Genomic DNA, 13623 nt, shown 5'->3' with positions numbered 1-13623 from the left:
TTACGTCCATTCACCCACGGATCTTAAATAAAGATGAAGGATTATGTGCCTTTATGAATATGTATGTTGTCTTCCCTCTTCTTTCAGGAGGTAGCCTACTGTATATCTTTCCTTGGCACCTTCAAACAGGTGTGGCATCATTACCTTAACGAAGGCATCCCTGCAGTCGGCTGCCTGTTCAGAGCTGAGGGGTTTGGACACTCGCTCTCTGTTGGTCATGAAGGAGCGGTAAGTCAAGCTCACACCCAGAGACGCAGGCTGCACCTGTAAGGAAGATATGAAGATATATGTATATCATGTAAACTGTACAGTATATTCATAATATGTTATTAAAAAACATAGCAGAAAAAAAATATGCCTACCTCCAGCAATTTGGCTGCAATTGTAAAGTGATCCGATGAACTGACATCAGAGCTCTCCATGTTATCCAAGATGGAGGCTGTAAGGTAAATAACAAAAGAAAACCTGGTCAATCAGAGCTTTCACATTACAAAATAAAAAATAACAACAACAAAAACACATCAACATTCAAGTATTTTATGATCTCAAGAAATATGGCCATTTGGGTTGGGGGGATTGGGTGAGGACAAGGCCCAGGTCATATTCCCCAAGAACACACTCAGACATCAGGTCATAGACCCAGAGAGGACTCCACCTTCAAAGCTGACATTGCCCAGGTGGAGTAGTGCAGAAAGCAGCTTGAGGATCGCCCAGCAGTGGGTCTCAGTAAAGGTGAGGATTTTCAGGGCCGTGCGGATACGGGTGTAGTCCTTAGCATCGTCACGTCCATCGCAGACAACACAGTCCCCCTTTAGAACACAGGGTCAAAGGTTATACAGTTTCCTTCAAAAAGTATTCAATCCCCTTGACTTATTTCACATTTTGTTGTGTTATAACCTACATTTAAAATTGATTAAGTTGAGATTTTGTGTCACTGGCCTACACACAATACCCTATAATGTCAAAGTGGAATTATGTTTTTAGAATGTTTACAAATTAATTAAAAAGGAAAAGCTGACCTTCATGAGTCAATAAGTATTCAATCCCTTTGTTATGGCAAGCCTAAATAAGTTCAGGAGTAAAAATGTGCTTAACAAGTTACACGATAAGTTGCACGGACTCTCTCTGTGTGCAATAATAGTGTTTAACATGATGTTTGAATGACTACCTCATCTCTGTACCCCACACATATAATTAACTGTAAGGTCCCTCAGTCGAGCAGTGAATTTCAAACACAGATTCAACCACAAAAACCAGGGAGGTTTTCCAATGCCTCGCAAAGGAAACCTATTGGTAGATGCGTACAAAAAATCAATTATTATTTGCACTTCGGATGGTGTATCAATACACACAGTCACTACAAAGATACAGGCGTCTATCCTAACTCAGAGCAAGGAAACCGCTCAGGAATTTCACCATGAGGCCAATGTGTGACTTTAAAACAGTTACAGAGTTTAATGGCTGTGAACAACATAATAGTTACTCCACAATACTAACTAAATGACAGAGAGAAAAGAAGGAAGCCTGTACAGAATACAAATATTCCAAAACATGCATCCTGTTTGCAATAAAGCACTGAAGTAAAACTACAAAATGAACTTCATGTCCTGAACACAAAGCTTTGTGTTAGGGGCAAATCCAACAAACCACATCACTACCACGCTTCATATTTTCAAGCATGGTTGTGGTTGTATCATGTTATGGGTATGCTTGTCATCGGCAAGAACTAGGGAGTTTTTGTTGGATAAAAATAAATGGAATAGAGCTAATCCTAGAGGAAAATCTGGTTCAGTCTACTTTCCAACAGACAATGGGAGACAAATTCACCTTTCAGCAGGACGACAACCTAAAACACAAGGCCAAATATACACTGGAGTTGCTTACCAAGACATCATTAAATATTACTTAGTGGTCTAGTTACGTTTTGACTTAAATTGGTTTGAAAATCTATGGCAAGACTTGAAAATGGCTGTCTGCAATGATCAAGAACCAACTTGATGAAGCTTGAATAATGTTTTTAAAGAATAATGTGCAAATATTGTACAATCCAGGTGTGCGAAACTCTTAGAGACTTACCCAGAAAGACACAAAGCTGTAATCACTGCCAAAGGTGATTCTAACATATATTGACTCAGGGGTGTGAAAATGTATGTTAATGAGATATTTCTGTATTTCATTTTCAATAAATTTGCCCAAAATTGTAAAAATATGTTTTCACTTTGTCAATATGGGGTATGATGTGTGTAGATGGGTAAGGAAAACAACCACAATTTAATCAATTTTGAATTCAGGCTGTAACACAACAAAATGTGGAATAAGTGAAGGGGTATGAGTACTTTCTGAAGGCACTGTAAATCAAAACTAGATGTTGAACTGACGCCTGTGCCCAGTGGACAGTTACTTAGTTGTACCCAGTAAAAACGTAATGTATTAATGAGCTAGATGTATAAATGTGAGTAGGAAAACCTGTAAGTGGTCATGTTGTAGCAGTCTAGTGATATTACCCTCTTGAGGTAGTTGAATTCAGAGGCATCTCCCAAACACAGATTTTTTTTCTGTTCTGTTGTCATCCCCGTTAACATGCAGTAGAATATGTGGTAGTTCCGCTCCTCCATGGCCTAGGGTTAGTTAGTAAAAATTAACAGTAGTGTTACATATATCAATATATCAAAATCTCATGACATTAAACCTTTTTGCCTTGATACTGGAAAATCCAACAATGAATTTTGTCCTCTTCCAAGTACAAACACACATAAATTCATCTTAAATTAGACAAACCTGTTGTTTACCAGAGACAGTTTAGATGGTTTTGGAATCAATTCCCATTATGAAGCAATTAGCTATGACATTTCCTCATGTTCTACATGTTATTAAAATATACTGCCTTTGCTGCCCTACCTGATGGCAGACACGAGACTTCTCCAGTAAGTACTGTTCCAGTCGAGCCCCTTCGATGACACCATCTTTGCTGAAGAAGATTTCCACGTATTTCCCAAAGCGACTGGAGTTGTCGTTGCGAATCGTTTTGGCATTCCCAAATGCTGGGGGAACGCAGGAATAGGAAGGTTGTCATGAGTAACAACAATTACGATAGTGTGTGTGTCTGTGTAAAAACACAGACCACTCTCAGTCTCATAGACGTGTATGTGTGTGCATGTGTGTGTGTCCGTGTGTGAGAGAGAGCGAGAGAGAGAGACAGATGGAGACATAGAGAGAGAGACAGAGAGAGACATAGAGAGAGAGAAAGAGAGGGAGAGAGATGTACTGTAGAGAAAATATTTGAATCAGTAAAGAGCCTACCTTCTAGTATAGGGTTAGCCTCCAGTATCTGCTGCTCTATCCAGGAGTGCTGTCCACTTACTGCAGCCAGGAACTGAAGTACGAGCTTGGTACTCTCAGTCTTCCCTGCACCCGACTCCCCACTGACAGAGAAAAGAGAGAAACAGTTCTTGGATTTCAGGTGTATATCCAGTGTAAATGTCAATGTAAAAAGTAGGACTGAACCCCTCCAAAGAGCATCTTCAAATCAAATCAAAAAAACATATTCCAAACATAATAAAAAAAAGTGACACTTCTGCTTTGGTTTCCTATTGCTCAACGGAATGACTTGAGTGTCTGACAAGTGGAATGCTGCCAGTCTAACCTGATGATACAGCACTGGTCTCGGTTGTGGCGGCGCATGTTGAAGTAGCAGGTATCTGCGATGGCAAAGACGTGCGGGGGTAGTTCGCCCAGCCTACGCCCATGGTACCGCCTCACCTGGTCGGCGGTGTAGAGAGGAAGCTCCTGGTAAGGGTTGACTGCCACCAGCACAGAGCCTGTGTAGGTCTGTGCACAAGACAATAACAGAGGTTCAGGCTTGAGCAGCCCACTTTTTTGGGGGGCACCACATTAATAATTCTGTGAACGTCTTTCATGGATCTTTCATATTTCTTCTGTTTGTTTCCAAAATAAACAAAATAGTCCAACATCCATAGCGTAGAAAGGGTCTGAATGTACAGCAAGCAAGTGTAGGAGCAGTGATGGGTGTATTGGTACGGAGAGGTGTTACACCAATATGTTAGCTTCAAAAGATTCAGAACATCAAGACCAAACCTTTTATGTTACACCAAGCATTATGGGTAGTGTAGTACAACAGGGGACTCACATAGATAATGCCCTGTCTGTGTCGGACCAGCAGGTTCCTGAGGAGCCCGGCCTCGTTGAGGTCCCCCAGGCGGATCATGTCGTCCACCCCCTCCACCGAGGTGGGGTGCATCACCCTGATGGAGTCCTCCTTCTGGGAGAGCTTGTATTCCTGGGAACAATACAGGGAAAATACACAGAAATTTAGGCACAGATTGACATCAATACTGGATTTTTTAGACATCTTCAGTTACATAATGTCACATTTAGAGGTCTGAAGGTCTGAAAACTTTAGCTTTGTTTTTAAACTGTACCTTTAAGTTTTGGTTTTGGCATTACATCATTTTATAACAGAGCAGTGCAGAATGCAAAAATACAGTAAAAAGACAATAATAAACAAATGTTTTTAACCTTCTAAATTATGTAATTTGTAAATGAGATAGTGCTTTGATAGATTATTCCCTAAAGTGATTGATTTATATCTTGAGCTAATTTGAAACCAGCAGTACATTAAAATACTAGAGTCATATGATTCAATACAATACAAGTATAATGAAGTACCACGGTCACCTTTCCTTCATCGTCCACCAGCAGCTGGTGTCCAGTGTCGGTCACTTTGACCCGTGCTCCGATGGGCACCCCGGTACCAGAGTCCACCCACACCCACTCACCCTGGGAGCAAGAAACTCAGTGGTTCAGGATCATACATTTGAAAGAATGCAGCTTTTACCCTTACATTCAAAAGTGTGTTATTCTATTGAAAAAAAGGATAGCGTGCAAAGACCTATTGCAAGAAACTCCATCACACTGGTGACCGTAGGATCATTGTGTAAGATCTAATAAATTGTTTGTGGAGCATCTAAGATTGCCAGTGTGCTAAAGCTTACAATTCAACATAGGTATTTTCTAGCACAGATCTGTTTACGCTGTCTTCCCAACTCCATGACAATGACCATAGGAGATACATTGCAAACAGATTTGATACCGGAATAGGGATTTTTCCATTTCAAGCCATTTCCTGAATTGAATGGCAATGACATTGTCCCCAAACCGTAGATAGATCACATTCAGACGTAATGCCTGAGAGAATTCCTAGTCCGGTATCAAATTTGTTTGTGCTGTATAGTCTTCTCCCATGGTCATTTTCAGGTCCAAAGGAGTTGGAATGACTAGGCAATGGAAGTGCTGATCACATAACAGTATTCTATTTCAAAAACCTTTATAACCAAAGGATGGCATCTGGGTTACATTGATCAAATAGTCAACATAGATCATATCGAGGAGCTTACCTTTCTCAACATCACCATGATAAAACCCTCCTATTTCCTAAATTCAAGAAACAAGAGAGACACGAGTCTTGCATTTTTTCAAGAAATATCTGTGGATTATATAATGTAAACCGGGAGATACTGTGATCTCAATGTCTGTGATCTCAATTTTGAAAGAAAAGATTCCAGTGGTGATTATATGGTGATAATGGTGCTCAATAACTACAATCATCCATTCTAACAACATATTATACAAGACCAACAATACAGAACTCAAGGCCTTTTATCGCCTTCTAGGAGGACGACTGAAATGACTGCAAATCGTTACTCTACACCGTTCAGCCTACCCACTGGGCACACACTGGTTGAAGCAATGTTGTTTTCACGTCATTTCAATGAAATTACATTGAACCAACGTGGAATAGATGTTGAATTGATGTTTGTACCCAGTGGGTAATGACTATTGGCACATTTCATAACTCCACAAGAAATACCACAAAAACACACATCGGCCAACTTACTCGTAGCAACTCAGGTGATGGTCCTCATTGAAATCCCAGTTCTTTAGTTAGTCCTGTACAGTAGATGTGGGGCTCATATGTTTGTTAGATGATGTTAACACAATCCTACCAGGATAGCACAAGGAACGAGGAAACGACTGAAACTCCTGGCCCTGACACATCTCCTTTATGGCACTTTGACTTTGATCTGTCATGCTGCAGACTCACTGCTCAAGAAGACCGGAGCAAAGTCGGCTCCTACCCACTCACTCTCCTAGTGCGTTTGGACCTTCAATTCTGGGCCGGCTTCCAGACGCTAACCAGTAACCTAAATAATCCATATCAAAATCTACAAACTGAATCACAGAACATGTTAGAAAGAGTTTATGAGCTGGGAGCTCTTATGAAACTATGGTAGTGCTCTTTGGACCTGTGTTAACGGCAGCAGACACTGGTCTGGTTTCTGTATTGATACTAAATCAAATATAATTTTATTGGTTGCGTACACATATTTAGCAGATGTTATGGCACCGGTAGACATGGTAGCCCTGTTCATGGAGCCACCAACGCCATCTTACTACAGTAATAGTAGTAAGATGACCGTAAGGCACTACAGAGGGTAGTGTGAACGGCCCAGTACATCACTGGAGCCAAGCTTCCTGCCATCCAGGACCTTTATAATAGGCGGTGTCAGAGGAAAGCCCATAAAATTGTCAGACTCCAGTCACGCAAGTCATAGACTGTTTTCTCTGCTACCGCATGGCAAGCGGTACCGCAGGGCCAAGTCTAGGACCAAAAGGCTCCTCAACAGTTTTTACCCCCAAGCCATTAGACTGCTGAACAATTCATAGAAATCGCGACCGGACAATTTACATTGACACCCCCCCCCCCCCCCCCCCATACCCCTGCACACTGACTCGGTACCGGTGCCCCCTGTATATAGCCTCGTTATTCTTATTGTGTTACTTTTTATTATGACTTTTTATTTTGTTGTATACGGCACATGTGGCAAATAAAGTTTGATTTGATTTAATAAAGCAGTAAATCACTGAGATAGTAATCTTATACAGTACTTGAAGATGGACCCCACACCTGCATCACACTGATAATGGTTAGTCGAGGAATTCCCTCTAGTTATTAGGACGTGTGCATCACCTCACACACACGAATAGGCATTAGCTGAAAAATAATAAGACATTTGTTTCCTACAATAAGTTCTGTTCAAAAAAGCACTTTGTATTCTCTCACCGAGCTACAGCAAACTATACCAAACTGGCAATTGAACCCTGTGTTGTTCTGGAACAAGTATTGTTTGTCCATGATTGTAAAATAGTAATTGTTAATTCACTAAACAGAAATTATATCGAAAAAAATGGGGTCCTGATTTAACCTGTCTGGGAACCTGGGACGTTTGCGTCCCACCCTAGTCAACAGCCAGTGGAATCGCGTCGCGCGAAATACAAATACCTCATAAATGCTATAACTTAAATTTCTCAAACATATGACTATTTTACACCATTTTATAGATACACCTCTCCTGAATCGAACCACGTTGTCCGATTTCAAAAAGGCTTTACAGCAAAAGCAAAACATTAGATTATGTTAGGAGAGTACCCTGCCAAAAATAATCACACTGCCATTTTCAAAGCAACTAGCATGCATCACAAATACCCAAAACACAGCTAAATGCAGCACTAACCTTTGACAATCTTCATCAGATGACACTCCTAGGACATCATGTTACACAATACATGCATTTTTTGTTCGATAAAGTTCATATTTATATATAAAAACAGCATTTTACATCGGCGCGTGACGTTCAGAAAATATTTTCCCTCAAATGCTTCCGGTGAATCAGCGCTACAATTTACAAAATTACTATTCGAAAACATTGTTAAAATTTAATATTGTCATTCAAAGAATTATAGATTAGCATCTCGTGAATGCAACCGCATTGCCAGATTTTAAAATAACTTACTGGGAAATCACACTTTGCAATAAACGAGGTGCTATGCTCAGAAAAATAGGCTAGGCGATACAGGTTAGCGCCATCTTGGAACCATCAAAAATCAAATATACTATTGTAAATATTCACTTACCTTAGATTATCTTCATCAGAAGGCACTTCCAGGAATCCCAGGTCCACAACAAATGTAGTTTTGTTCGAAAAAGTTAATAATTTATGTCCCAATAGCTCCTTCTTGTTAGCGCGTTCCGAAGGCTACTCATAATGTACGAGGCGCGCGGAACTTGTCGTCACGAATGTGCAAAAAATATATATTTACGTTCGTTCAAACATGTCAAATGTTGTATAACATAAATCTTTAGGGCCTTTTTCAATCAGAGCTTCAATAATATTCAAGGCAGACGATTGCATTGTCTTACTAAACGTTTCGGAACGAAAGGGTACCCACGGGCGCCCGCGTCATAGTAGTAATGGCCCTCCCCCTATGACTAACTTTCCAGGCCTCTCCTTCGGTCAGTTTTTACCGGAGAAGACTCAAACCACTTTGTAAAGACTCTTGACATCTAGTGGAAGCCTTAGGAAGTGCTAAATGAATCCTAACTCACGGTGTGTTTCATAGGCAAAGTGTTGACGGTGATTCCACAAATCAGATTTCCACTTCCTGCATGGAATCTTCTCAGGTTTTTGCCTGCCATATGAGTTCTGTTATACTCACAGACACCATTCAAACAGTTTTAGAAACTTTAGAGTGTTTTCTATCCAAATCTACTAATTATATGCATATTCTAGTTACTGGGCAGGAGTAGAACCAGATTAAATCGGGTACGTTTTTTATCCGGCCGTGCAAATACTGCCCCCTAGCCCCAACAGGTTTTAAGGGACAATTTCCTTGTGGAATTAGAAGAAGAAAAAATAAGCTCTAAGCAGTCAAAGTTTATGTAACCAATTCAGATAAGGAAATCATAAAGGCATATCAGTTTCTTGGTTTGCTTTTTGGAAACCGTGCCGATCCAAGGAGGAAATGAAGCAAACAACTCCCTGTGCCTCTTCTCACTGCGATTACCTTATTTGGTTTGCTGTAACGTGGGTTTATGTGAGTTATGGGTAAGCTGTAATGTTTACAGGACAATAGCAATGATATCAGCTGGATAAAGAACCTTGTCCTTAACAAGATATACAGTCAATTAGCCAGCGTCAGCAAGTCACCAAGCCAGTCAGTCAGTCAGTCAGTCACAGTCAGTCAGTCAGTCAGTCGCTACAGTCAGTCAGCCAGCCAGTCAGTCGCTACAGTCAGTCAGCCAGCCAGTCAGTCGCTACAGTCAGCCAGCCAGTCAGTCAGCCAGCCAGTCAGTTGCTACATTCAGCTAGCCAGTCAGTCAGCCAGCCAGTCGGTACAGCCAGCCTACCAGTCAGTCAGCCAGTCACAGTCAGCAAGCCAGTCAGTCAGCCAGTCATGACAGTCAGCCAGCCAGTCAGTCAGCTAGTCATTACAGTCAGTCAGCCAGCCAGTCAGTTGTTACAGTCAGCCAGCCAGTCAGTCAGCCAGTGGCTACAGTCAGTCAGCCAGCCAGTCGGTACAGCCAGCCTACCAGTCAGTCAGCCAGTCAGCCAGTCACAGTCAGCAAGCCAGTCAGTCAGCCAGTCACGACAGTCAGCCAGCCAGTCAGCCAGTCGCTACAGTCAGTCAGCTGCTACAGCCAGCCAGTCAGTCAGCCAGTTAGTCAGTCAGCCAGTTGCTACAGTCAGTCAGCCAGCCAGTCAGCCAGTCACTACAGTCAGCCAGCCAGTCAGTCAGCCAGTCATTACAGTCAGTCAGCCAGCCAGTCAGTCAGCCAGTGGCTACAGTTAGTCAGCCAGCCAGTTGGTACAGACAGCCAACCAGTCAGTCAGTCAGCCAGTCAGCCAGCCAGTCAATCTGCCAGTCGCTACAGTCAGTCAGCCAGTTAGTCAGTCAGCCAGTCGCTACAGTCAGCCAGTCAGCCAGCCAGTCAGCCAGTTGCTACAGTCAGCCAGCCAGTCAGCCAGTCGCTACAGTCAGTCAGCTGCTACAGCCAGCCAGTCAGTCAGCCAGTTAGTCAGTCAGCCAGTCGCTACAGTCAGTCAGCCAGCCAGTCAGCCAGTTGCTACAGTCAGCCAGCCAGTCAGCCAGTCGCTACAGTCAGTCAGCTGCTACAGCCAGCCAGTCAGTCAGCCAGTTAGTCAGTCAGCCAGTCGCTACAGTCAGTCAGCCAGCCAGCCAGTCAGTTGCTACAGTCAGCCAGCCAGTCAGTCAGCCAGTGGCTACAGTCAGTCAGCCAGCCAGTCGGTACAGACAGCCAACCAGTCAGTCAGTCAGCCAGTCAGCCAGTCACAATCAGCCAGCCAGTCAGTCTGTCAGTCACTACAGTCAGTCAGCCAGTTAGCCAGTCAGCCAGTTGCTACCGTCAGCCAGTCAGCCAGTTGCTACCGTCAGCCAGCCAGTCAGTCAGTCAGCCAGTCAGTCAGTCAGCCAGCCAGTCAGCCAATCGCTACAGTCAGCCAGCCAGTCAGCCAGCCAGTCAGTCAGCCAGTCGCTACAGTCAGCCAGCCAGTCAGCCAGTCGCTACAGTCAGCCAGCCAGTCAGCCAGTCGCTACAGTCAGTCAGCCAGCAGTCAGCCAGTCGCTACAGCCAGCCAGTCAGCTAGATAGTCAGTCAGCCAGTCGCTACAGTCAGTCAGCCAACCAGTCAGTCAGCCAGCCAGTCAGCCAGTCACTACAGTCAGCCAGTCAGCCAGTCGCTACAGTCAGTCAGCCAGTCAGTCAGCCAGCCAGCCAGCTAGTCAGCCAGCCAGTCAGTCAGTCGCTACAGTCAGCCAGTCAGTCAGTCAGCCAGCCAGCCAGCTAGTCAGCCAGCCAGTCAGTCAGTCAGTCAGTCAGCTAGTCAGTCAATCAGTCAGTCAATCAGTCAGTCAGTAAGTCAGCCAGTTAGTCGTTACAGTCTGAATAATCTTATCAGGCTCATCTCCAGAGAAGTTTCTCCAATTTATCAGAGTTATCATCTTTGCATGCCGTTTTTAGGGGAGCACAGTGGATATGGTCGATAAATGTGTGCACATGAGCAATGGGGCATGGTCAAATCAAATCAGACTGATCATCAGTCAGTGTGAAGGACAGAGGAACTTGGAGCTCATTCATGGGGTAATGCTTAGATGGGCAATTGATTTTAATCGTTTTTTATTATTTTTCTAATGATGCACTATGGAGAAATCACCCCAGCATTTCCTGGATGCTAAACTAGTATAGTGAATAGTTAGCCTAATTTCTGATTATGTGACAAAATAAGCAAGTGCAGTGCAGAGAATAATTGTACCATCTAAACCGCTGTGAAATATATTTTCCAAAACCGAAAATATTGTATTTTCAGCTGTTTGAAGCTGGTTTACAAAACTGAAAGTAAAAGATGCAAAAATGAAACTTAAGAATGGGAAGCGTAGAAAGGGCGCACAGAGAACAGATCTAGAACTTTTTAGACTTGATTTCAATTATATTTAGTATGTTTACATGCACTAATAATTCGATTTTAAACTGATTATGGCAGTAGGCAGATTATGCAATAGTCATGTAAACACCTTACTCTGCTTACCTTAATCGGTGTAAGGTCAAAATCGAAGTGAGCATACACTGATTAAAACACCTGGTTTTCTGAGCAATCTTTCGCATTATTAGGACAAGTAAACACCTTAATCGCCTCTAAAAGTCGAAGCCATTGAGGAGGGGGTACTAAGCTAACATATGGAATTGTTTTAAGATGGTCATACCATGGATCATTTAACTATTTGATTTAGAATTTTTGCCAAGATAATCCATCCACCTGACAGGTGTGGCATATCAAGGTGCTGATTTAACAGCATTATCATTACACATATTTAACCCCGTTTTTGGGTAGGCACAAAACTACTAGGGTAGTGCGTACAACCCAGTACATCACTGGAGCAAAGTTTCCTGCCATCCAGGACTTCTATACCAGGCGGTGTCAGAGGAAGGCCCTAAAAATTGTCAAAGACTCCAGCCACCCTAGTCATAGACTGTTCTCTCTGCTACCACATGGCAAGTGGTACCGGAGAGCCAAGTCTAGGTCCAAGAGGCTTCTAAACAGCTTCTACCCCCAAGCCATAAGACTGCTGAACAATTAATCAAATGGCTACCCCCCCCCCCCCACACACCATTTTACACCGCTGCTACACTCTGTTGTTGTCCTCTTTGCATAGTCACTTTAATAACCTACATGTACATATTACCTCAATTACCACAACTAACCGGTGCCCCCGCACATTGACTCTGTACCGGTACCCCCTGTATATAGTCTCGCTATTGTTATTTTACTGCTGCTCTTTAATTACTTGATACTTTTATTTCTTATTCTTTTTTTTCTTTTTTATGTAAACTCCATTGTTGGTTAGGGGCTTGTAAGTAAGCATTTCACTGTAAGGTATTTCACCTGTTGTATTCGGTGCATGTGACTAATAACATTTGATTTTGATTTGATTTGACTTCCATAATTTTTTTTAAAACAGTACTGCTTACTTTCAGAGGTGAAGGTAACACTTGTAGAGCAAAATGGAGAACACCATCGTGTTCGTGAGAGTCTTTCCTTAAGTAACATAATAAAACTCCCCATCAAAATCTGTCAGTTTAAGATAGAGATATCAGTTTTTTTTGCATGGGCTGCATCTCTATCCACCGCATCCACCTATGTCGGCCTATCACATCTGCTGTGGAATGTGGCCGAGCTACAGCTGGGTTTTTGCAGACCATAAGACATCCTGAAAATCTTCTCACGAAAATGTCTGCAGCATTTGAACGGTTTGGCCTACAAAACTATTACGACCACTCTATAGAAAGGGGGGACTGTCCGTTTTTCTCTACGACCCCACAAGTGTCACGGGACTTGTCTGACGGTAACCAGTACAAACCAATGAAAGTATGGAGGTCATTTTGTGCAAACATAAATAAGGGGTATCCTGAGCTTTCTTATAAATCTTGCAAATATAGGACAGACACTTCAAAACATTTATTACTCAAAACCTAGTCTTTTTTGCCATTTATGAATATGTTGTTCAATGCGTTTCTATAGGCTACAGTAGTAAAGGCCAAATTCATTATTTTATCAAATAATTGTTTTATATACAGTACCAGTCAATGGTTTGGACACACCTACTCATTCCAGGGTTTTCTTTATTTTTACTATTTTCTACATTGTAGAATAACAGTTAACACATCAAACATCGGAAAACACCGATTTGTCCATTTTAGTATGTCACCAACAACGCGAAACAAAATGTTCAGTCGCAAAAAGTTCAGTAACAAAATATATTTTACATTTGAGATTATTCAAAGTAGCCACCCTTTGCTTTGAAGGAGTTCCCACATATGCTGAGCACTTGGCTGCTTTTCCTTTGCTCTGCAGTCCAACACATCCCAAACAATTTCAATTGGGTTGACATGTACATATCTACCTCAAATACCTTATTATCTATCCTGATGCCTAGTCACTTTACCCTGCATTCATGTACATATCTACCTCGTACCCCTGAACATTAATCTGGTACTGGTACTCCCTGTATATAGCTGCACATTGATCTGGTACTGGTACTTCCTGTATATAACTCTATTTCATTTGTATTGTTTTGAATTCTGCATCGTTGGGAAGGGCTCGTGTCGCAGTATATAATAGCCATACTACAACACCTAGTGTTTAAAAGAGGGCTAGAACCTCAGTATGAAGGAAGACTAGGACTAAGGACA

At 42.3% G+C, this 13623-nt stretch overlaps 1 protein-coding gene across 1 annotated transcript in view; it reads right to left on the bottom strand.

The window, feature by feature from the left end:
• Positions 1–6212, bottom strand: part of LOC106598862 (unconventional myosin-VIIa) — a 40795-nt gene extending 34583 nt beyond the window's left edge. The window contains exons 1-11 of the mRNA XM_014189878.3: positions 5915–6212; positions 5415–5451; positions 4696–4797; positions 4148–4297; positions 3644–3828; positions 3301–3422; positions 2899–3041; positions 2505–2618; positions 656–809; positions 363–439; positions 145–264 (exon numbers count right to left, since the gene is read on the bottom strand). Of these exons, the coding sequence (XP_014045353.1) occupies positions 145–264; positions 363–439; positions 656–809; positions 2505–2618; positions 2899–3041; positions 3301–3422; positions 3644–3828; positions 4148–4297; positions 4696–4797; positions 5415–5432 (1185 nt within the window). The 5' untranslated portion in view covers positions 5433–5451; positions 5915–6212. The remainder of the gene's footprint in view (positions 1–144; positions 265–362; positions 440–655; positions 810–2504; positions 2619–2898; positions 3042–3300; positions 3423–3643; positions 3829–4147; positions 4298–4695; positions 4798–5414; positions 5452–5914) is intronic.
• Between the last annotated feature and the right edge of the window lie 7411 nt (positions 6213–13623).

Source organism: Salmo salar, chromosome 03, assembly GCF_965601325.2.
Source record: "Salmo salar chromosome 03, fSalSal1, whole genome shotgun sequence".
NCBI lineage: Eukaryota > Metazoa > Chordata > Actinopteri > Salmoniformes > Salmonidae > Salmo > Salmo salar.
Note: the sequence above shows the minus strand (reverse complement) of the source record. Positions and strands in the feature narration are given on the sequence as shown.